This window comes from Armigeres subalbatus, chromosome 3, assembly GCF_024139115.2.
Source record: "Armigeres subalbatus isolate Guangzhou_Male chromosome 3, GZ_Asu_2, whole genome shotgun sequence".
Classification (NCBI taxonomy): domain Eukaryota; kingdom Metazoa; phylum Arthropoda; class Insecta; order Diptera; family Culicidae; genus Armigeres; species Armigeres subalbatus.
The window spans coordinates 111,958,158-111,982,195 of record NC_085141.1 but is presented as its reverse complement, the minus strand read 5'-3'; the positions used below and the strand labels follow the sequence as shown (position 1 = coordinate 111,982,195).

At 40.2% G+C, this 24,038-nt stretch overlaps 5 protein-coding genes and 1 long non-coding RNA gene across 7 annotated transcripts; 4 read left to right on the top strand and 2 right to left on the bottom strand.

Moving 5' to 3' along the window:
* Positions 1-1,399: 1,399 nt before the first annotated feature.
* LOC134227972 (uncharacterized) lies at positions 1,400-2,271 on the top strand. Of its 2 annotated transcripts, none has more exons than XR_009983807.1 (3): positions 1,400-1,469; positions 1,951-2,056; positions 2,132-2,271. It is a non-coding gene; the product is annotated as an uncharacterized LOC134227972 (long non-coding RNA). The 2 variants fall into 2 exon arrangements; XR_009983806.1 differs by lacking the exon at positions 1,400-1,469 and adding an exon at positions 1,631-1,811.
* A 1,687-nt stretch (positions 2,272-3,958) lies between these two features.
* LOC134226980 (DNA replication licensing factor Mcm3) lies at positions 3,959-6,865 on the top strand. The gene is made up of 3 exons (XM_062708146.1): positions 3,959-4,184; positions 4,244-5,533; positions 5,634-6,865. The coding sequence occupies exons 1-3, from the start codon at positions 4,119-4,121 to the stop codon at positions 6,729-6,731; spliced, it is 2,454 nt and encodes an 817-aa protein (XP_062564130.1). The 5' UTR covers positions 3,959-4,118; the 3' UTR covers positions 6,732-6,865.
* A 2,794-nt stretch (positions 6,866-9,659) lies between these two features.
* Positions 9,660-10,274, bottom strand: LOC134221894 (uncharacterized). The gene has a single exon (XM_062701061.1). The coding sequence runs from the start codon at positions 10,272-10,274 to the stop codon at positions 9,660-9,662; it is 615 nt and encodes a 204-aa protein (XP_062557045.1).
* Positions 10,275-12,766: 2,492 nt separating this feature from the next.
* On the bottom strand, positions 12,767-13,894 carry LOC134221893 (uncharacterized). The gene has a single exon (XM_062701060.1). The coding sequence runs from the start codon at positions 13,892-13,894 to the stop codon at positions 12,767-12,769; it is 1,128 nt and encodes a 375-aa protein (XP_062557044.1).
* Positions 13,895-16,280: 2,386 nt separating this feature from the next.
* LOC134223974 (uncharacterized) lies at positions 16,281-18,474 on the top strand. The gene is made up of 2 exons (XM_062703191.1): positions 16,281-16,409; positions 16,977-18,474. The coding sequence occupies exons 1-2, from the start codon at positions 16,318-16,320 to the stop codon at positions 18,340-18,342; spliced, it is 1,458 nt and encodes a 485-aa protein (XP_062559175.1). The 5' UTR covers positions 16,281-16,317; the 3' UTR covers positions 18,343-18,474.
* Positions 18,475-21,171: 2,697 nt separating this feature from the next.
* On the top strand, positions 21,172-22,065 carry LOC134221892 (uncharacterized). Its single transcript, XM_062701059.1, has one exon. It carries the CDS (start codon positions 21,172-21,174, stop codon positions 22,063-22,065), a length of 894 nt encoding a protein of 297 aa, XP_062557043.1.
* Positions 22,066-24,038: the final 1,973 nt, after the last annotated feature.

The following is a 24,038-nucleotide window of genomic DNA, read 5'->3' as shown; positions in this document are numbered from 1 at the left end:
GAAAGGTACCGCCGCGCTTTCTGTACACCGTTTACTTGATTCTTATGGGTGAATAGCATTGCGGTGTATCGTTTGGCGCGGCCGTACCTTTCGACAGTCATTCGCCGCGTGAAGTTTTGTGTAAGTACCCATTTGAGACATTTTTTTTCGCACAGCTGTGCAAAACAAGTTGAAATGCATCATCAGGACTGGTGCCCCGCAATTTCGGCTTACTAAAAGAAATTTATCATGGGTTGCAGACCCCTCGGCAGACCCCCGAATCAGTTAATTATCGTAACAGCCACCGAAAAACGTCTCTGACGGTATGCTACCTATCAAGAGTGTATACAGACATGATAAGTGAGAGATTTCCTCATTCTCCTTTGGATTCAAACCCTATACTTGACACAAAATCAATTATACGGTGTGAAATTGCTGTACGGAAAGCCATCGTGGGCGAAGAAATTGATCCCATGTGCGTATGTAGCCACCGCCGTGTGTATGTTCTGAATGCTTGATCAACAGGTAACATGACCGGGAAAGATGTCTACCAATCTCAATCTGTTTCTGCAATTCTTCTTCCATAGTCAATACCCGGATAAAAATTTACAGTAACTTGTATGACATAACCCATTGAAATACAATAGATTGTGTGGCAAACAATACAAACTATTGTATGCTTATTGTAAAATGTTCACGGTTGTAAAAGATCTTTATTGTACGTACATTAAAATCACAATATATTTAAATGTTTCCGATATATTCTATTATATTTTTATTGTTCGCTTATGTTTAGTATTGCTCATCCAAAAACTAAACAATTTTTAAAAGTATTCGGTTTGGATGATCTGGAAATCCGTCTAATGTTATTGAATTAATATAATTTTGGAATATTTCATGGATTTATTATATTGATGAAATAACAATTGAAAACAATAAAATTACAATAGCTTTGTTTGTTAAATAAATAAAAATGTTATATTGCCCGTTGCATTCATTTTTAGACTCTGGCGCAACTTCGTTTTGCTTCGAATTTTTAGCGTGCACACCAATACATTCAAACTATCTTCGTAATTGTTTTTTGTTGTTGTTATTTATCGAACACACATGTTTTTGTTTACTCAAATAAACAATAAACAGTGTCAATTCATTAGTGTGTGTGACACGGGAAAAATATTCACGCAAATAATTTTCGCGCAGGAGTCTAATAAGGCGGAAACTGCGCAATACCGTTTCTCAAGTATATATTTTCATATTGCAGGTCTAGAAATGTTTTGCAATAAAAATTTGATTTCAAAAAAATGAAAGGGAACAAAAACTTTTGCTTATAATTTACTCGGAGAATGGCTGGATTCATTTGACCGTGTACAGTTTTGTTTATAATTAGAGAAGAGATGAAAATAATGAAACTGTATGGTGCAGAAAGTGTTTTTTTCATTGCTGTTTCTGCTGCTGGGAAAGCGGTAGATCACTATGGCTTCTGTACCGTGGTGAGTATCTAAAGTGTTGAAGCGCGTTAGAGCATCATTACTGGGCGCGAGTATTTTGATCACTCTCACTGTACTGTCATTTTAGATTAGTCACTCTTTTTCGCATCGGTCACTATAGTATATTATAGAAAATATATTTTCGGTATTTTCGGTTATCATTTCGGTGGCTGCATTTCGTATCGGTGACGTTCGACGTTTGATAGTTCATCAAATAGTAGCGCTGTTATTTGGTCAATTTGGTCACCTGTCAGCTGCGCTACTGTTTTAGCAGCGCGTTTAGTAGCGACCGGTAAAGTGTCAAGTAATGATACTGCGCTGACAAACGGCTTATACTCACCACCGGTAATCGTAATCTTATACTACAAAAGTTCAATGTACATAATGAACGCAGTGGTTCATCCCGAACAAAAAATAAATGAAAATTTTATCATCATAGTACCTGATGGCATGCCTGGTAACATGTATCCTTGTTCCTTTACAGAAATGAAGCTTATGATAAATAAAATACTGCTGCTTGCTGGTCACTGATCGTTCAGTGGCTACCATTGGCCAATCTCACCAACGGGATATAATAAGAACTGATGCAGGTAATTGTTTCTTTTCTTCTCGACGTATTTTTTTTAATAAAACTGACATTCTTTTATAATTTACATTTTTCACAGGTTTATATCTATTCGGAACAAAGTTAGTACACTTTTTAAACCGATGTTGGATTTTTCTCCAGATACAGGCAACCCACTTAACTTTGGAAGTAGTGCACTGGATTCGTCTAAAGATATTGCCTGATTTTCTAAAAATTGCACGCGGCGAACCCTTCATGGAAGGTACCACCGCGCTTTCTGCACATAGCATTGCGGTGTATCGTTTGGCACGGCCGTACCTTTCGACAGTCATTCGCCGCGTGAAGTTTTGTGCAAGTACCCATTTGGAAACATTACAAACGCCGCGCAGTGTATCATATCCAGAAAATCTGACAATATGCTAAACAACCGGAGGAAAATAAAATGATATGTAAAACAATTAATTGTATTGTATTTTTATTGTAATATTGGAGTATAATGTATTCTAAATCCTGTTGTATTCCTATTGTAAAACAATAGAAACAGTAATTGAAAACATTTAAAACACATTGTTTTCTATTGTTTTGTCGCTCGAAATCATCCCATTGAAGAACCGTAAAATCAATTGTTATGCTCCGAAATTTGTATGGAAAATTTTCGATTTTTTTATTGTAAAGATACATAACAACCCCCCTTTTTAATTGTAAAAGTCCCATTTACCATTCATTTTATCGTGGAAAACCATTATTTCTCATGTGATTTTATTGTCAAAATTCCATTATATTCAATGGTAAAAATTATGTTTTAAATGGTGTTGTAACAATAAAATTTATGTTATTTTAATGATATTTTTTATCCGGGTACTACCAGATATTGAATGCAGAAACTTTCATCTTCTTCCATTCCATGCTGCGTTCGTTTGAAATATTCAGCAACCTCTCGATACATCTTGTTCCAAACAACACGGATTCTAGTCCAAAAATGAGCAAAAATGGACCAACATCTATTCAAGATCCAAAATAATAGAGCAGAAAAGTGGCATAAAAATAAATTTGGAACTGGAATTTAGACCACTGGTGCAAGGCATTTTTTGTTCATTGATCTAAAGCTTGGCTCAAAACAAATTGAAATAATGTGTCTGTTCGTACTTTGTCATGACATTTGAAGTTTTTTTCGTGCTTGTACGTTTTCATTACAATACTAGCAAGTCATCTATTATTACAACAGTGTTGAAAACCATGTTTTTGTGTAGAAAACTCATCTTACGTATGTGGTTTTTTATCTGTCAAAAACGATTCGGACCTTGTTCAAAATAGACGAATCCAAGTAAAAACAAGAAGAAGACACACGACGGTGTTAACTTTGACAGATCCTACAGCACAGCATAGGAAGATAGTTTTAAAGTGCTTATTATAAATTCTAGACAAATTGTAATTAAAATCTGATTGATTTATGATACGGAAAAAGTTCTGAAATACTTGGTTGAAAGCTTATCTAATTTTTTTTGTATATTTTCCAAAAATATATCTATCATAAACTTCGGAACTTTTTCCGTATCATACATCAATCAGATTTTAATTACAATTTGTCTAGAATTTATTATAAGCATTTTAAAACGACCTTCCTATGCTGCGCTGTAGGATCTGTCAAAGTTAACACCGTCGTGTGTCTTCTTCTTATTTTTACTTGGATTCGTCTATCAGACCAGTTCCAAAAACAATAGGCCAGAAAACTGGTATAAAGCAAAATTTGGAACCTGTGTCTACGAGCTCATTATTTTTACATTGGTCCAAAGTTTGGTCTAAATTGATGATTTGTATCACTGGTGAAGTTGCTCTAAAGTGATTTTCAAATATTTCGGTCAAAAATCCACCACATGGGCTCCGATAGGGCGACTTCTTAAATGTCAAAATGAAACTCGTATTTTTCGCGCGTTTTCTGTTGTTTTGCGCCACTCGCGGAAGCCATTTCATTTCGGTTCAGTGCTAGTGAACGAACTTACGTGATTTTATTCAAATAAATTTTAAGTTTAATTGTGAAACAGTTCAGGTATTAATCCTAGTTAAGCTTGTTTTTGTGCTTCACAATTATGGCCGATGAAGATCAGCGTATTCGAGATATCCAGCGAGAATATTTGGACTTTCTGGATGATGAGGTATGGGTCTTGATTTTTCACGCAGAATTTAGTTAACGGAATTGATCGATCTTCTTCAGGAGGACCAAGGAACCTACACGGCTCATGTCCGTAAGATGGTTACGGATAATGCAAAACGCTTGGTGGTGAATGTAAACGATCTTCGCCGTAAGAACCCTGCCCGCGCACAAGCTTTGCTCAACAGTGCCTTCGATGAGCAGTTTGCGTTCTCTCGTGCCCTCAAGGAATACGTGTCCACCGTGGATCCGAGCTACGCTAAGACACAAGAAGATTTCTTCGTAGCTTTTGAAGGAAGCTTTGGAAACAAGCACGTTACGCCACGATCGTTGACATCCAAATATCTGGGAAGTTTGGTATGCGTGGAAGGCATCGTAACTAAAGTATCCTTGATAAGGCCCAAGGTAGTCAAGAGTGTCCACTACTGCGCTGCGACCAAGAAGGTTATGGAACGTCGCTACACGGACTTGACTTCTTTTGAGGCAGTGCCATCGAGTGCGGTTTATCCCACGAAAGACGAAGATGGTAACGTTCTCGAGACAGAATTTGGTCTGTCAGTTTATAAGGATCACCAGACGTTGAGTATCCAAGAAATGCCGGAGAAGGCTCCTGCTGGTCAATTACCGCGGTCGGTTGATGTGATTTGTGACGATGATTTAGTCGATCGTTGCAAACCAGGTGATCGTGTGCAAATTGTTGGTAACTATCGTTGTTTGCCTGGAAAACAGGGTGGATACACGACGGGTACCTTCCGGACGATTCTGATTGCTAATAACATCTCACAGTTGAACAAGGAAAGTACATTGAGCGTGACTCGAGAAGAAATCAATTTGTGCAAGAAATTAGCTAAGCACAATGACATCTTCGACATACTTTCCAAAAGCTTGGCTCCTTCAATTCATGGACATGAATACGTCAAAAAAGCCATCTTGTGCTTATTGCTTGGTGGAATCGAGAAAAATTTGGCTAACGGCACCCGTCTTCGAGGTGATGTCAACGTGCTGTTGATAGGCGATCCAAGTGTGGCCAAATCGCAGCTGTTGCGTTATGTGCTGAATACGGCTCCGCGTGCCATCACTACCACTGGACGCGGTTCCAGCGGTGTAGGTTTGACCGCTGCTGTTACAACTGATCAGGAAACAGGCGAACGACGTTTGGAAGCCGGTGCCATGGTGTTGGCCGACCGGGGAGTCGTTTGTATTGATGAATTCGATAAAATGAGTGACATCGATAGAACTGCCATCCACGAAGTCATGGAACAGGGTCGTGTAACTATTTCCAAAGCGGGAATACATGCCGCTTTGAATGCGCGCTGCTCGGTTTTGGCCGCTGCCAACCCGGTCTACGGAAGGGTGAGTTTTAAATTAAAGCGCAATCCATTTAAAGCCAAAAACTAAATTTTAGTGTAACCTAATTAATAATGCTATAATATTTTTTCTCCATTGAACACAGTATGACCAGTATAAAACCCCCATGGACAACATTGGCCTTCAAGATTCATTGCTCTCCCGTTTCGATTTGCTGTTCGTCATGTTGGACGTCATTGATAGCGATCACGATAGGATGATTTCCGATCACGTGGTTCGCATGCACCGTTATCGCAACCCGAAGGAACAGGATGGCGACGTGCTGCCAATGGGCGTCAGCGCGGTGGACATGCTGTCCACGATCAATCCGGAAACTCGTGACGATAAGGAAACTCCTATGTACGAAAAGTATGATCCCCTTTTGCACGGCAACACCCGTAAGAAGACGGATCAAATTTTGTCCGTCGATTTCATGCGAAAATACATCCACATCGCAAAGTGTCTGAAGCCGAAGCTAACAGAAGCTGCCTGTGAACTGATTTCCAATGAGTACTCTCGTCTTCGATCGCAAGACTTGATGGATTCGGATGTGGCCAGGACACAACCGGTTACCGCTCGTACTCTGGAAACCTTGATTCGTTTGTCGACCGCCCACGCTAAGGCTCGGATGGCCAGAACGGTTGCAGAAAAAGACGCCCAGGCGGCGATCGAGTTGATTCAGTTCGCCTACTTTAAGAAAGTCTTGGAGAAAGAAAAGAAGAAGCGAAAGCGTGCTGAAGACGATTCTGAGGGCGAAGAACAAGAGGAAGACGACGAGGTGGATGCGCTGTCGAACACTCAAAGCTCCAGGAGCAGTCGCCGTGCAAAGCGTACTCGAACCGACGAACACGATGAATCTGATAGTGAGGAGATTGTCACGTCGGCACCGGATGCGGGTGATCTCACTAAGAGGCAGACCATCTCGACTCCTGGAACAAGCGGTACAACCCAATCTTCGGTTCCAACCGATAGCGAAGAAACCGCAGAAATATCCGATGAAAGATTCAAGATATTCAAGCAAGGTGTTTCTCAGGCGTTCCGACAGGCTCGGGATCAGTCGCTGGCAGTGGCTCGTCTCACAAAGTACATCGACGAAAACAGTGGATCGGAAGCATTCTCCCAGGGAGAAGTGAAGGCGGCCATTACGCGGATGACTGACGACAATCAGATTATGATGCACGACGACATTGTGTTCCTGATTTAATGTTTAGTGCTTTGCGCATATATTTTTTTTTTTCAATTTGTACCTTACTATGTTTACAATTATTTTGTTTCTGATAAGTTTAGCTTAGTTTTGCCTCACAGGTTTTCAATAAATAATATTATTGGAAATAAAAATGTTCAGTTTTTCTTGTTTATTTAAAGGCCTACCGAAAAATTTTCAGCACACTTTTGCATGTTGTTGCCCCAATGATGTGTACCATTTGATCAAACAAGCATACATAAAAACCCTGATTAATCCACCTAGCATTGGCGATGAGAAAAACGAATTAATTGCGTTAATTTGAATGCGTTCAGCAGTTATAAGAATGGTCTTTCGTTTTTGATTTTTTTTTCTTTCAAAAACAAATACAGTAATATCCCGATTTTATCACCCCCTGATGAATTTTGGGGTGATAAAACAGGGTATGTGACAAAATTGGAAAAAAAATATTTCCCATTCTTCCCTCCCCCTTCATACGGGAGCTTGGCAGAAGGAAGGTCGTGGAATATGTGCCATCACAAATATTGCCCTCCGCTCGCTTTCAAATCGACTTCTATAAAAAACATTATTCATGCCTGCCGTATCCTAACGGAACTATCAATTCTATACTTTCGCCTCTAATTCTATCATGAACATGTACGTCTGAGTTTGGAAGATGATATTAGCATTTCCATATCATTATCAAGGCAGCTTTTTTAAATCCTTTGGGATTCTTTTTATGTTTCTGTGAAAATTCTGAAGTGATTTCTGGACAAAATTCCCAAAGATCAACCAGAATACTTCCTGATAAAATTGTTTTATAAACATCAAAAGCAGCGAATGTAAAACTGAAACATTACTATTGACAACAACATCATCCTCCTTTTGCGTCTGAGCATAGTTATGGAGTATCGAGTAACGTTTAATGTGGTTTCATTGAGACCATCGCTTTCATCAAAAAGTAATGTGATATATTGGATTTTTCAATATAGTTGGTTACTAGTTTTATAAGGAATGATTCTCGCGATTGATGATTAGGTATTCGAACGAACTTTTCGTTCTTCTTTTGTTTGATGGGAAAAACTGCAAAAATTCAAAACGACTCCGACACAAAACCACTGAAACTAAATACACCCGATTCTTTTTTTACACAGGGGATGCGTTCCGTGTAAAAAAAGTTATCAGTTCAAAATTTGAAAATCCGTGTAAAAAAAGTTTTATGATTTCTCGACGAATCATGCAAAATGGAGCAACTTTGCAAAAATTTTGTATGAGATTTTTTTTTACACGGCCGTGTAAAAAAAATCCGTGTAAAAACAGAATCGGGTGTAATCTAAAATATTGAATTTGGATCAGGTCTCAACAGTGACCATGTGAGCAACGTGGCTTTGGAACCTCTATTATTGCTTAGTGATGAATAGAAACCAACTCAATATGGGAACATGAAAAGGGCCCGGAGTAGACTTTTAGTCTAGAGACTGCCAACGGCCACAAAAAAAATAAGCTTTATAGCTGATGGTGATGGTGGTTGTCGACTGTAACTGCCTCGGAGAATTGTTTATCGGCTATGAAGTCTGATGAACAGCTAAAACGCTATATTAATTCTGATTCGACGTTTCAGTAACTTTATGGATGGATTAGAATTGGTTCAGAGTTTCATTGTCATAAGTTTAGTTTAGTGTATTGCTCGCTTTTTTTTTAATCACAATAAATTTTTTCCTGACCTCAATCAAAATTCCCTGACTTTCCCTGATATTCCAGATCCAAAATGAAATTCCCTGACTTTCCCTGACTTTCCAGATTTTTCCAGGTAGTCGACACCCTGTTTTGATTCAAGGAGGGAATTAGCATCTGGTCATTCGGATAGTCCAGCGCGAAAAAGAGCTTGTGGACTGTATACGATTATTTAAAAAACGCGTGTGTCTTGCGCAATAAATTTATTTAAACTCAAAAACTTCCTTTATTTCCGGTGATACATTGGTTTTGATTTCAAGATAGTCGTGAGTTACGGCGGCGTCCAAAAATGGCAGCCACAATGGCCGTGCTATCCCTCACCTCGCGTTTTTGCTCGCACAAATGTGAATATTTAGGCGGTTAGCACATCTGGAAACCATTTTTTCGTGTATGCTGCAAGTGAGCAAAGGTGAAAAACTACTTTCCGTTTATGTCTGTCGTTTACTTTTCGAGTTATGTGCCCTTCAAAGCGCTATGTAGAATTTTAATTGGACTCCAACGCGATTCACCTTCAGGGGTGGGGTTGAAAAGTTTACACTGATACAAAATGTTTTGCACAAATTTTCGATTAACATTCTCCCCCGGGTGAGGGTACCTCAAGCATCCTTCTGTGTTGTTGGTTACATATTATCATCAATTGGTAGTACTGCAATCTTAGTGGTCGCTCTACGAAAGGTGCCGTTGCTTGTACGTACGGTCACCACTCGTATAATACCGTCCTTTCCAGGGTGTGTGTCGATGATTCTGCCCAATCTCCATGTTTGCGGCGGCATATTGTTTTCTTGCAGGATTACAAGCAGTCCCTCTCGTAACAGGGAGGGTTCCTTGAGCCATTTGCTTCGCTTCTGAAGACTGGTAATATATTGTAGATCCAGTTGAAAACCGAACTGAGCTCTCACGACAATCGCATTTTCTCCCATTTCTGGATGTCGCAACTGCATCGCGAGTAGTGCGCATCTATGCCATAGCCGTGCGCCATCCTGCGCACCACCCGCGATGCAGTTGCGACATCCGGAAATGGGAGAAAATGCGATTGTCGCGAGGGCTCAGTTCGGTTTTCAACTGGATCTACAATACTCGTTAGACCATCGATTCCAAAACGATTGTTTTCGTTTCTGAATTAGTTGGTATCTTGACAACGATCCGTCCTTCAGATGATCGTACGTTGGTTCAGCCACAGACGTTAGCTCCCGACCGATCAGAAAGTGACCAGGGCTAACCAGGGCTAAGAGCTTGATAATCGAAGGGATCATCATTCATGGGAATCAAAGGTCTTGAGTTCAGTATTGCTTCGATTTGAATCAACAAAGTGTTTATTTCTTCGTATGTTAGGTGGCTTTCCGACAAAGATTTGTAGAGATGATTCTTCATGCATTTCACGTTTGATTCCCAAAGGCCACCTTGATGTGGCGCCCTAGGAGCAATGAAATGCCAAGTAGTTCTTCGAACTTGACAAAATTCGCTCACCTTCTGTTCCAGGGACTGTGACTTCAAAAGGTTTCGTAACTCGATTAGTTCCTTAGATGCCCCTACAAAATTTGTACCGTTGTCTGAGTACAGATCCGATACATTACCACGACGTCCAACAAATCTATGGAGAGCGCTCATGAAACCATCTGTCGTCAGCGATGTCACCAGTTCTAAGTGTATAGCCTTCGTACTCATACACACGAACAAACTAATGTACGCCTTGATTGGACTTCGGCCACGACCTTGTTTAAGGAAAAAAGGGCCTGCGTAGTCAACTCCACTTCGTGAGAACGGATATGCAGCAGTTACTCGAACACTTGGTAGATCACCCATATATTGCTCCATCATCTTCGGTTTCATCCTAAAGCAGTGATCCCCAAAGTGCGGCCCTCCAAGCCTTCTCCTGCAGCCCGCGAAGGTTTTCTAAGGTTACATTACGTGTGGCCCATTGATAAGCATTATATGACACGAAATATTCTCAATATACTCGGGAACCTGTCAAGTTCACATCACTATGATGTTGAAGCAGAAGTTGGGCTTGAAAGTTATGGCCAAAATACTTTTTCTCATAAAAAAGCGCGTAAAAAAGTCTAGCTCACTTTTAATGCACTTACCCTAAACGGATTCCCTCACAACAGGCTGCATTCGACGCAGTATCCTGCCCCATTGTTTCCTATTGAAAATTGGACGGATTAGACAATGGGCTTGGTAGTTATGGCCAAAATACTTTTTCTTAAAAAAAAGCACGTAAAAAAGTCTAGCTCACTTTTAATGCACTTACCCTAAACGGATTCCCTCACAACAGGCTGCATTCGACGCAGAATCCTGCCCCATTGTTTCCTATTGAAAATTGGCCCGATCGGACAATGGGCTCAGAAGTAATGCCCAAAATACTATTTTTTACCGCACGAGAAAGGCATCATCACCGCTAGGTGGATTAATCTGGGTTTTTTCAAATCAAATGACCTTGATAAAAATCTTAAAACTATTTTTTTGATGTGTTCTACTTCATGTTCAGTAATGCGTCTTCCAAGATTTCTTGGTGGGTTTGGACAGGTTCTGCGGCATTCCGGGGACCTTGTTCCCCCGGGGAAGTGTCCACTTTTTGATTTGATCTGAAACCCATCTTGCGACGTCTCAAACTTCATGATTTCGCGAAACGAGCTGAATAAAGTCTGATTTGAGGTACCTAAGTGGTTCTGGTCAGGTTCCGTGGCATTCCGGGGACCTGGTTCCCCCGGGGAAGTGGCCATTTCTGGAGGGAACCAGGATCCCGGAATGCCACGGAACCTGACTAGCACCACTCAAGTACCTTGAAATACACTCTATTGAGCTCGTTCCGTGAAATCATGAAGTTTGAGTCGTCGCAAAATGGGTTTCAGATCACATCAAAAAGGGACCACTTCCTTGGTGGACCCAGGTTCCAGGGATGCCACGTAACCTGACCAGCACCACTCAGGTACCTCAAATTAGACTCTACTGAGCTCGTTTCGCGAAATCATGAAGTTTGAGACGTCGCAAGATGGGTTTCAGATCATATCAAAAAGTGGCTATTTCCCCGGGGGAGCTAGGTACCCGGAATACCACGGAACCTGACCAGCACCACTCAGGTACCTCAAATTAGACTCTACTGAGCTCGTTTCGCAAAATCATGAAGTTGAGACATCGCAAGATGGGTTTCGGATCAAATAAAAAAGTGGCCACTTCCCCGGGGGAACCAGGTCTCCGGAATGCCACGGAACCTGACCAGAACCACCCAGGTACCTCAAATTAGACCTATCGACCCCGGAATTATTCCGGAACCAGGTGGCCAATGTCAATTCTCTTCCAAGGTTTTAAAACTAGAGACCAAGGATGTTATCGATCATTTAGCAATCTGCCTTTGATCATTTAGTAGTTTTTCAATAACTCATTTTAGGGCCTAAATTTCAAAATGTGTTGTATGGTGGAGTTCTAGTGCAAAGGTTTATCTACAACTCTGCCTAACAGTTCGTTGTTTGAATTTCACCAATAGCGGAGCTATAGCGCTAGTAGCAGTAACTTAGACTAAATGATTGCATATTTTGTTATCATTTAGTATAAGTTTAGCAACTAGCACCGTAACTCCTTTAGCAGTGGAATTCGAACATCGACCTGTTCAGGAGAGTTGTAGAAAAACCTTCGCACTAAAAGTCCACCATACAACACATTTTGAAATTTAGCCTCTGGAATGAGTTATTGACAAACTACTAAATGATCGAACGCAGATTACTAAATGATCGATAACATCCTTGCTAGAGACCTAACCGGTTCGTTAGGTAGGTGAATCGTCAAAATCGGTTAAAAATCAAAGGAGTTATGATTTTTTGAAGTCATTTTTTAGTGCATAAAAAGTATCAAGGGAGGATAAGGGTTAAGAACTTTTTAAAATGGAAAGAATTCTTCATAGACTCTAAGAAGTTTTTCGGAATAGATTTCTCCTTTACAATCCCGGAAACTTCCACGACTGTCAGTTTTACCACTGATTAACTGTGAAACGTTCAATGATATTTTTTAGATCTAGAAATTAAGACAGTATTGATAGTATTAGATCTTTTAGTCATCCATATGATATTTTCTTACCATAATCATGGGTAGGACAATGCTTCGACTGTCCTACCCAGGTATTTTCATGCGTAGGACATGTCCTACTTGTCCCACCCACTCCCGGCGCCACTGGCTACACTTATCACTGTATCTTCTTCATCTTAATAGCCTTCATTAATCCGAAGGATGGGTGGTCCATTCCACCACATATCACTAGCCATCAATTCCATCGGGAACAACCCCCTGGACACTACGTCTGCAGGGTTGAATCTTGACGACACATGTCTTCAATTTGCGTCTGGTTGAAGTTGGTGTATCTTCATCACATGGTTCGGAACATTCTGCCACATTCTGCCTTCAGTCGTTGCAGCCAACAAAGCACGATTTTGGAGTCGGACCATAGCTAGCACTACTTGATCTGACTTCATGTCCAACGCATCACATACGGCCTTCATCTGCCGTGCTAACAATAAAGCAGCACATAATTCAAGACGAGGAATAGTCATCTCAGCTGGTTTCGCTTCCGGTTTGACGTTTCGTTGAAGTTCCTTCATCGGTGCAACTCTCGATTTTCCACAGATTAACTTAATATCCGCGGATCCATCTTCCTTCACATTCCTCATGTAAACGCAGCAACCATATGCTACACCGGATGCGTCAGCAAACCCATGTAATTGCAATTTGACAGCGTCATCGGTAGTTACACGTCGATCAATTTTTTCAGTTCCAATTTGTGGAAGTTCAGATCTGAAACGATTCCAGATATGCTGAAGTTCGTCCGGAATTTGCTCATCCCATTCTTGTTTGTCTTTCCACAGATGCTGCATTAGCAGTTTAGGAATCACCACGGTTGGCGCGAGTAACCCAAGTGGATCGAAAATCTTCGCGGTCTCCGAGAGCACTTGCCGCTTCGTTGGTTTCCTAAAGCCTTCGTCCATCGGCAAGACACGAAACATGATTTGATCTTCGGTTGGAACCCAATACAAGCCAAGCGTTTTGATCACACCGTTGATGGCACTATCTTCAAAGTGCATCTGCTTCTCCTGGGCCTCCGTTGGAATACCTTCTAATAGCCTTGGATGATTGGCACACCATTTATGTAGGCCAAAGCCGCCTCTAAGGAGCAATGCAATCAAATCTTTCTGGAGGGAAACAGCTTCATCCAACGTATTTGCTCCAGTGAGAATATTATCAATATAGAAAGATTTCTTTACTGCTGCACTGGCTTTAGGAAATGCATCACTCTCATCGTCAGCAAGCTGATTCAATGATCGAGTAGCCAAAAAAGGTGCAGCTGATGTTCCATACGTCACCGTCTTGAGTTCAATCTCTTTCAGAGGTTCAGAACCACTTTTTCGGAAAAGGATTCTTTGGAATTTCCTGTGTTGTTCGTGTACCAAGACTTGCCGGTACATTTTTGGCACATCTGCTGAAAACGTGTATTTGAATGTTCTAAACCGTAACGTTATGTCGAAGAGACTGTGGGCCCAACATTCATAACATCATTCAAAGAAAGTCCAGACTCACTCTTAGCAGAAGCATCAAATACAACTCTAATGTCGTTTTCGTTTTTGCGGTGTAGTTACACTCGTGCTACACTTTTGCACCGAAAATGTTCGTTTTTGATTTTCGTGCTACACCAGTGTATACATATAGCATTTTTCTTGCACTGAAATAAGCAGTGTAGCACCAGAAAAAATCAGAGTGTGCCGTGTAGTGTAGTTTGTTGTCAAGTTTCATACGTTTTTATTTTTTTTTTATGCTATCCAACAGGTATCCATAACAAACAAACCCAACTGCACTCAAAACGTTCGTTTTTGACGTGCAAAATGCTGCACTAAACGGTGTTGCTACACCTCAAAAACGAAAACGACATACAGTCACTCTCAAAATTGAGCGTACAGTATGGATTAGTTGATTACATTCGAAAATTTCAAAGGAAATTAAATGATTGGCTCGGTTATTTTTAATGCATTTCAATATTCATCCCTTCTTTCAATGTATGCGTACATAAAATTGTTGAATTTTTTTCTCTAAAGTTCATTTATTTGAAAATAATCTCAAAATACGCCTATTAGATGTTACAAAATTGAGCGTACAGCGAATTTTTTTCTATAAAATTTCTTATTATAAACACGATTAATATATTTTAATATTGTTTTTTCATGATTACACTTATAATAATAAACATCCGCTACTTAAACATTCAATGTTTTGAAATTAAACCATGTTTTAATCAAAATGGCGAACAAGTAAGATGCATAAACAATGCTTTTTAACAATTCAATGCTGCTGGTCAAAATAGATACTTTAAGATATGAATTTCACCGGTATCGTGTCTTATATATGATAGATAATCGAAATCGAGCGAGACATACGATTAATTTGGGAAAATTCAGTCGGAAAATGATGAAAACAGATGTAAACATACAGAGAAAACGACAAATGTTGGGAATGGCATATTTCAAATTAAGTATAACTTTATTTAAAAGTCGATGTATGGGTAGCTTATAAGCTCAGGACACTCATTAATAATGATATTAATAAAAGAGCAGCACACGGATACATTATAAGATGTAATTTTATATTTGAAGACTCATTCACCGTAGGAACAAATTTGGTTGAATCATTTAAATTCACCAAGTATCATTAACTTAGCTGCCGAACTCTTAAAAAACTTGATTTTTATTCGTCAAATGGAAATCATCCAATTGTATCCCTTATGGTAACAGATCGTGGAGATTAATCCAAATTCAATTATGAAATTACGATTTTAAGCTATCTTTTCAATATTAAATCAAAAGTGCCCTACGGGGTTGAAAAGCTGTATTTATGTTCGGTACCTTAAGATACACCTTGTACTTTTATAATTTGACTTTGAATGATTGGATTCAATAATATTACTCTCAATGATTGACCTGAGACAAAAATCGAGCTTTAAAACAAATTTAAGTAAAAGACATACTAAATTTGAATTTTGTCATTCCTAACATTTATCGTTTTCTCTGTATGTTTACATCTGTTTTCATCATTTTCCGACTGAATTTTCCCAAATTAATCGTATGTCTCGCTCGATTTCGATTATCTATCATATATAAGACACGATACCGGCGAAATTCATATCTTAAAGCATCTATTTTGCCCAGTGTGGGAGATAAACCCTGTAAAAGAAATAAATTAAAAGAAATATTATTTCAACTCTATTTACCTGTTTTGTTCTTTCACTTGACTTGACTGCATTGAAAACTGATAAACATAATTACAGCTTTTGATTTTTTGACAGTTTCCTTGTTTGCTTTGATTAAGCTTTGTTGTGTTGATTATTGCGCTTGCTTTTTGACAACTATACAGGGTGGTATATGTAGACACGGAACAAATCCATCCAGTATAATCTGTCATTCTTATCAAAAGGTGGAAATTGATGACACAACAACAAGTGCTGAGAGAACGACCAGGTGAGTGCCTGTGAGTGCGTGACAATGTGCAGTGGAGAAGGTTCACCAATTCTAGTACTACATCAATCGCATTCTCGTCGCGTTATAGACTTGCGGTTCGTCTTATTAGTGTATTGGTGCAAAACTGTATTTTATACCGCGGAGACTATGGTTGTGTGGAAGGAGCATGGAGAAATGACTCTCTTGAGAGATACGTATGGAAAGCTAGAATACGGGAGGAGTGTGAGTTAAATAGGAATACATGTATGTATTGCATGAGTGAGGGTAAGGGAATTTCTATACGAGGGTGCAAGTTCGAAAGAGCCTGGATGATCAACCATTCTCTTGACTAACGTTGTGACGAAAGGACGCGTGTGCTGTTTCGTAGTAAAATTAAAACCAAGATGGCGAGCAAGCCGAATAAAGGCGGTCTTCAGCCGAATGAGAGGAAGGTGGAAAAAATTCACCACAATGGCGCAGAGGAAGCTCCAGAAATGTAAGTATGATTAACCGACTGGATTACTAAGAAGTGAAAAAACAGTAATAGGCAAAAAAAAGCGAATTGGTCATTTTTTGAAGCTTGCGACAGGTCAAGCGCCATACGAATAAAATAATGATTGTCTTCAGCTTGCGAAAGGTCAAGCTGAGATAAAACGTGATTCTCAGGTTTGCGACAGGTCAAGCCTTGGAGGAGGAAAAGAAAAGCTTGCGATAGGTCAAGCTGAGCTAAAACGTGATTCTCAGGTTTGCGACAGGTCAAGCCTTGGAGGAGGAAAAGACTAAGAATGGAAGTATGCGACAGGTCAAGCTTCCTGAGTTGTTTCAAAATTATATTCAAGCTTGCGGTAGGTCAAGCCAGACATTTCACTCAAAGACTAAGCTTGCGATAGGTCAAGCTCAATTTGACACGGATTGCAAAAACCAAAAAAAAAAAAAAAAAAAGATTGTTAGCATGACGTATATTGGCATCTGCATGATGTGAAATGCATGTCTGCTTTAGAATAAATAACATAAAAAAAACGGCTCTTAACATTCTTTTTTGTTGTTTATATTGCATTTCTAGAAACTCGAAGCCGGGCGGCTCGGAAGCAAAGTTAAAAAAGAAGGAGAGAAAGTTAAGTAAACTAGAAAGCATGGCGAGAACATTGGAAGCAGAGAGAGCCGAAAAAGCAGAAATCGCTGAGCAACTTAAAAAGTTACAAGCGGTAGTAGCTTCTTTGCAAGCGTCTAAGGAAACCATTCCGTCGGATGAAAAAGACGAAACAGAAGAAGCAAGTGTGGACTTCGAAGTTGTACCAATTGCTTCAAGCACTCAGCGACCTGCTAAATCGATTGGAACCTTGGATGAATCACGATTTCTGTCATCCGTGAATCAATTATCGATTTCGTCAATAACAGTTCCGGAATGTAAGCCTCTCGCAGGAGACGATGAGATTCACAGACATACCTTTGAGATGTGGAAGGACCTACTCATCGACTGTATGGCTCTGGCTGGAATAGAGGACGAAGCGACGAAGTTCACTGTTTTCAAGGTGAAAGCTGGACCTCGCTTGCTTACGATATTTAAGAACACGATATCAGACCCGGAAGCCCCGGATGCCAATGCGAAACCATTTTTGAATGCTCTTCATCGACTCAAGCTATACTTCGGATCTAGCTCCGACGTGATGTTCCAAAGACGGAAATTGGCTTTGATGGAGCAAAAGTCAGATGAGTCTGATTTAGCGTTTATTACACGAGTTGGAGAAACGGCACAGCTATGCGACTTTGATAAGACAAAGGAATTTGAGGAAATTGTTAAGACAGTTGCAGAACATGCGAAGAGTAAGGAGGTGAGAGTGGCAGCGTTGAAAATGGTTAGCCGAAATGGAACATTCACAAACTTGGTGGACAAAGTTCGTGAGATACAGGCAATACGTATGAACGAAGACTTTTTCGCCTTCAAGCACAGACAAAGCGAATCTACTGCGGAAGTAGCAATACTAGCTCCGGTGAAGGCTGAATTTCGAAATCCATCATCGTCACGAAGAATCTACGAGCAGCGAGCGGACAATCGATATCTACCTTACAATAGGAACTATCCACGTTACAACCAAAGGTTTCCTCAACAGACGGGATGGCGTGGAAACAGGGCCGGGATGAACAATCGAAACATGAACGAAAATAAACGGTTGGACAGATGCTGGAGATGTTTCAGTTTTTTTCACCCCCCATCGGAGTGTAATGCTGCTAACCTTGTGTGCCGAAAATGCGGGCAGGTAGGACACATCCAACGCGCTTGCTTACCCGCTGGGAGTTCGATTACCAAGCGGAAAACAAACCAAGACATTTATGAAACAGAAACGAAACAGGCGAAGATAGAAGCAGTGGAAGAGAAAGAGGCCCCACCGAAGGCAACAGAACAAGTGAGTGATGAAACAGAATGTTGAATTTTATAAGTAACACGATTAATAAGTTTAGTGAGATCATTTAAATAACTTGAACTCGAATTATTTCATTTTAAGAGAACTTTAATTTCTTTGTTTCTTTTCGCTGCATTATTTTTGTTAAAATCTTCATAAAACAAGAATTGGAGTATTAAAAAAAAAAGTGATAACAAAAAAAAAAGGAAATTAGTTTTATTTCGATTAAGTGTTTTAATCAAATAAATAAACTAATGACATCCGTTCCTAATCATCGAAGTAAAAAGAAAGAAATCCCTAGCAAGTATTGCTAACAAGTTGGAAACTAATTGAACCAAAAAGGCGTACATCTGTTGATAAGAGGAGCCTTCTATGTATTTTAAACTAAAATTTAAATATAGACATAATTATGCTAAACTTTGCATTCGTGTTACCATGAAAATGATGATAAGGTAATTACATACTTACAAAATAATTCATTGATAGGCAAATGTTCCGGATAGTTGCGACTGGGACACGGATCGATTCGTAATTGCTACGATTGGAACGAATGCTGAATCGGGAATCATTACTGCACAGGTAGCTGGTATGCAGTGCGATTTCCTAATCGACTCCGGAGCTCAGGTAAATACGCTTGTCGAGAACATCTACAGGATCATGAGAAGCAATGAGAGGTATAGTAAGGAAATGTATAATATTAGAGAAGGATCAGATCGATCGCTGAAGGCTTATGCTTCGGAAGGGGAGATTATGGTCTTGGCTACCTTTGAAGCGTTCCTGTTTATTTCCGATGATCGTCCAGTGCACCTTGAGACGTTCTATGTCGTCAAAAATGCACATCGCTCCTTGCTTGGCAGATCTACTGCTCTAAGATACAGTGTACTGAAGCTTGGTTTCAGTGTTCCTGTTTTGGAAGAAGCTAATTCGGTGGAAAACGGGTTGACTTTGGCTACAGTTGCATTAAGCGAGCCATTCCCAAAATTTAATTTGCCTCCGGTGAAAATTGATTACGATAAGTCGCGGCCACCTTGCCGCAATATATTTTCTAATATACCACAAGCAATGAAACCCATGGTAGAGAAAAGGCTTCAAGAACTTATTGCAGCGGACATAATCGAACCAGTAACGCAGGGTATGGACGTATCATTTTGCTCGTCAATGCTTGCTATTCCTAAAGGCAAGCATGATATCCGCTTAGTGATCGACCTTAGGGGTCCTAATAAATACATACAAAGGACACCCTTCGCCATGCCGACACTCGAATCAATATTACCAGAGTTGAACGGTGCTGCATGGTTCTCAACCATAGACATGTCCAATGCGTTTTTCCATGTCGAATTAGACAGGGACTCCAGGCACCTCACAAACTTTTATACGGAGTTTGGATTATTTAGATGTGTCCGGCTACCGTTTGGATTATGTAACGCGCCGGACATATTCCAGGAGGTGTTGCAGAGGGTTATTTTGGGAGGCTGCTCTGGAGTGAAGAACTACCTGGACGACATCCTTGTATTCGGGTCTACCAAGGAAATTCATGATGCCAATCTAGAGGAGGTGCTAAACCGTCTACGACACCATAACGTCAAACTGAATGATTCCAAATGCGTCTTCAGTAGTCAAGCGGTTCAATTCGTGGGATTTTTGCTAACTTCGAATGGGTGGAGCGTGACTGATGAAAAGATGAGGGCTATCCAGAGCTTTAGGACTCCTTCTTCATGTTCGGAAGTTAAAAGCTTCCTTGGATTGGTGACGTTTGCAGACAGGTTCATTCAGCGAAGGGCAGATTTAACGGTGCATCTGCGGACTCTGGCAAATTCCAAACAGTTTTATTGGACAGAACTAGAGGATAAGGAATTCAACTATTTGCAAGATAATGCACTTAAGAACATAAAAGTTCTAGGTTACTACAGTTCTACAGACGAGACAGAACTGTATGTGGATGCCAGCCCCATCGGATTAGGAGCTGTTCTTATACAGTACGATAACGCTAGAGTACCGCGCATAATAGCCTGTGCATCAAAGGCTCTCACTCCAACGGAACAGAGGTACCCGCAAACCCAAAGAGAGGCGTTGGGAGTTGTCTGGGGAGTCGAACGCTTTTCTTCGTATCTTTTGGGACGATCATTTGTAATTCGAACAGACGCACAGGCTAATGAATTCATTTTTAGCACCACACATAGACTTGGAAAAAGGGCTATATCTCGGGCCGAATCTTGGGCACTACGACTTCAGCCCTACGATTTTACGATGAAGGGGGTTAGAGGACAACAGAACCTTGCAGATGCCCTATCGCGCCTTATACATGAATCCCAGAAGGCCGAACCTTTCGAAGAAGATGACTCAGGAAACCTTTTGTACGCGTTGGGTGACTCAATGGATATAACGTGGGAGGAGATTGAGAAGGAATCAGAAGAAGATGAAGAACTCTGCCAGCTCCACGAGGCTTTAACTACCGATAGATGGCCGAAAGAACTTCGTAAATATGAAACCCAAAAGAAGAATTTAAGCTTTATCGGATTTCTGATTTTCAAAGGAGATCGTACTATTCTCCCTAAATCACTGCGTACAAAAGCGTTAAAAGCTGCTCATGGTGGTCATGTAGGTGAATCGGCATTGAAAAAGATTGTACGAGAATTCTTTTGGTGGCCAGGTATGTCTGTTGATGCAGAGAAATTCGTGAAAAATTGCGAATCATGCGTGATGCTATCCAGAAAAAACCCCCCGCTGCCTCTGTCTTCAAGGGAACTTCCAGATGCTGCATGGCAAATCTTACAGGTTGATTTTCTTTCAATACCTGGTTGCGGTTCCAGTGAGTTTTTAATCCTTGTGGACACACACTCAAGATACCTAACAGTCATGGAAATGAAAACCAAAGATGCTGACAACACGAATAAGGCTCTGTGCGAAATTTTCAAAATGTGGGGATGCCCCTTAATCCTCCAGAGTGACAACGGCCCTCCTTTTCAGAGCGCGAGCTACATTCAGTTTTGGGAAAACAAAGGAGTCAAAATTCGTAAGTCGATTCCTCTATCGCCCCAATCAAACGGGGCAGTTGAACGCCAAAACCAAGGCATAATAAAGGCGGTGGCGGCTTCAAAACTAGATGGTACAAACTGGCGACATGCCTTACAACAGTACGTGCACAACCATAACACTTTAGTTCCGCATTCTCGTTTGGGCGTAACACCGTTCGAGCTGCTCGTAGGATGGAAATTTCGAGGTAACTTCCCTAGCTTGTGGAAATCGACGGTTCTCGACTATGATCATATTAGAGAGAAGGATGCGGTAGCTAAATTGATCAGTAAACAAGACGCAGATGCAGCTCGCGGATCTAAAAACTCGGCTATTCAGGTTGGTGATACAGTGCTATTGGCTCAGCAACGAAAGGCGAAAACGGATCCAACATTCGGTGCAGAACGTTTCAAAGTAGTGGCCAGAGATGGAGCGAAGATCGTCATCCTAAGCCGCAGCGGTGTGCAGTATACTCGAAACATACAGGACTTGAAAATGGCTCCAGCTGAACATCTTCTTGAAGATTCGGACGATAACGAGGTAACTGATACGGCAGAACAGTCAATATTAGACATCCCAGTGGAAGTCGCCCATGAGAAACACTCAGAACTGGATGCAGCATTACGTTCTTCATCGAAGAATGAAGTTTTTCCACCAAACAGGACTTTGCGAGATCGAACAAATGTTAAAAAGCCAATGCGCTTTGACGACAGATTCATTTATTTGATATATGATTAGTGTAGAGGCGGGAGCGAATGTGGGAGATAAACCCTGTAAAAGAAATAAATTAAAAGAAATATTATTTCAACTCTATTTACCTGTTTTGTTCTTTCACTTGACTTGACTGCATTGAAAACTGATAAACATAATTACAGCTTTTGATTTTTTGACAGTTTCCTTGTTTGCTTTGATTAAGCTTTGTTGTGTTGATTATTGCGCTTGCTTTTTGACAACTATACAGGGTGGTATATGTAGACACGGAACAAATCCATCCAGTATAATCTGTCATTCTTATCAAAAGGTGGAAATTGATGACACAACAACAAGTGCTGAGAGAACGACCAGGTGAGTGCCTGTGAGTGCGTGACAATTCGCCTTGACGGCAGTGAGAAAACAAAATGGGGGTTGGGTGATGCTTTTTTATTTCACCCGGCAAGGCACATAGGACGTGAATTTTAAAATTCTTGTTGAACCGTTAAAACGCGTTTTAGCCGGAAATAGTTAGATTTTTCGAGTTAGAAATTTCATTTACTTTCAGATTAGCAATACTAAAGCTGAATTATTTTGATTAAAAAAACATGTATTGATAAGTAGCCAAACATGTAGTTTTCCAAAATTCTAATGCTTCGTATTTAAAATCTTTTAGTAAATCAGTTTTTAAAACATTTTATAAGCATTTTAAAATATATTTCCTATCTTCATCATGTTGAAATACAGTGATTTCACGCACACGTCCGTCTCCACTAGATGGCAGCAGCGCGGCTTCGTCAAACCGAATGTGCAGTGGAGAAGGTTCACCAATTCTAGTACTACATCAATCGCATTCTCGTCGCGTTATAGACTTGCGGTTCGTCTTATTAGTGTATTCGTGCAAAACTGTATTTTATACTGCGGAGACTATGGTTGTGTGGAAGGAGCATGGAGAAATGACTCTCTTGAGAGATACGTATGGAAAGCTAGAATACGGGAGGAGTGTGAGTTAAATAGGAATACATGTATGTATTGCATGAGTGAGGGTAAGGGAATTTCTATACGAGGGTGCAAGTTCGAAAGAGCCTGGATGATCAACCATTCTCTTGACTAACGTTGTGACGAAAGGACGCGTGTGCTGTTTCGTAGTAAAATTAAAACCAAGATGGCGAGCAAGCCGAATAAAGGCGGTCTTCAGCCGAATGAGAGGAAGGTGGAAAAAATTCACCACACCCAGCAGAATTGAATTGTTAAATAGCATTGTTTATACATCTTACTTGATCGCCATTTTGATTAAAAATGGTTTAATTTCAAAACATTGAATGTTTAAGTAGAGGATGTTTATAACTATAAATATAATCATGAAAAAACAATATTAAAATACATGAATCGTGTTTATAATAAGAAATTTTATAGAAAAAAATTTGCTGTACGCTCAATTTTGTAACATCTAATAGGCGTATTTTGAGATTATTTTCAAATAAATGAACTTTAGAGAAAAAAATTCAACAATTTTATGTACGCATACATTGAAGGAAGGGATGAATATTGAAATGCATTAAAAATAACCGAGCCAGCCATTTAATTTCCTTTGAAATTTTCGAATGTAATCAACTAATCCATGCTGTACGCTCAATTTTGAGAGTGACTGTAAGTTTTGTCGAAGAGCTGTCCGGCTTCACCACACAATGATGAGGAAGAAAATAGCCGCACTCTACGACCTCTGAACCAGTGCAATCAATTTCCACGCAATGCCCCAACGCCAAATATTCGTCGATGAAATCGTCGTACATTTGTTTCAACTCTGGATTCTTGGCTAACCTTTTTTCCAGTGAATAGAAACGTCTCTCAGCTTGCCTTCGTGATTCTCCCAGGTCGCATACGTTGTCTCGAAATGGCAACATTACAACGTATCTTCCGTCCTCTGTACGCGTATGCGTCTGCATAAAATGTTTTTCACAATCGTCGATTAAGGAAGAAGATTCTGCATCCAATACTTGCTCCTCGATAATCCAAAACCG

Bases quoted from the DNA above. Each gene is read 5' to 3' on its own strand.
- LOC134221893 (XM_062701060.1), bottom strand. From the start codon at position 13,894: ATGTACCGGCAAGTCTTGGTACACGAACAACACAGGAAATTCCAAAGA.
- LOC134226980 (XM_062708146.1), top strand. From the start codon at position 4,119: ATGGCCGATGAAGATCAGCGTATTCGAGATATCCAGCGAGAATATTTG. The intron at 4,185-4,243 runs GTATGGGTCTTG...GATCTTCTTCAG, and splicing joins TGGACTTTCTGGATGATGAG to GAGGACCAAGGAACCTACAC. The intron at 5,534-5,633 runs GTGAGTTTTAAA...CATTGAACACAG, and splicing joins CCAACCCGGTCTACGGAAGG to TATGACCAGTATAAAACCCC.
- LOC134221894 (XM_062701061.1), bottom strand. From the start codon at position 10,274: ATGAAACCGAAGATGATGGAGCAATATATGGGTGATCTACCAAGTGTT.
- LOC134223974 (XM_062703191.1), top strand. From the start codon at position 16,318: ATGGCGAGCAAGCCGAATAAAGGCGGTCTTCAGCCGAATGAGAGGAAG. The intron at 16,410-16,976 runs GTAAGTATGATT...TTGCATTTCTAG, and splicing joins GCAGAGGAAGCTCCAGAAAT to AAACTCGAAGCCGGGCGGCT.
- LOC134221892 (XM_062701059.1), top strand. From the start codon at position 21,172: ATGGAAATGAAAACCAAAGATGCTGACAACACGAATAAGGCTCTGTGC.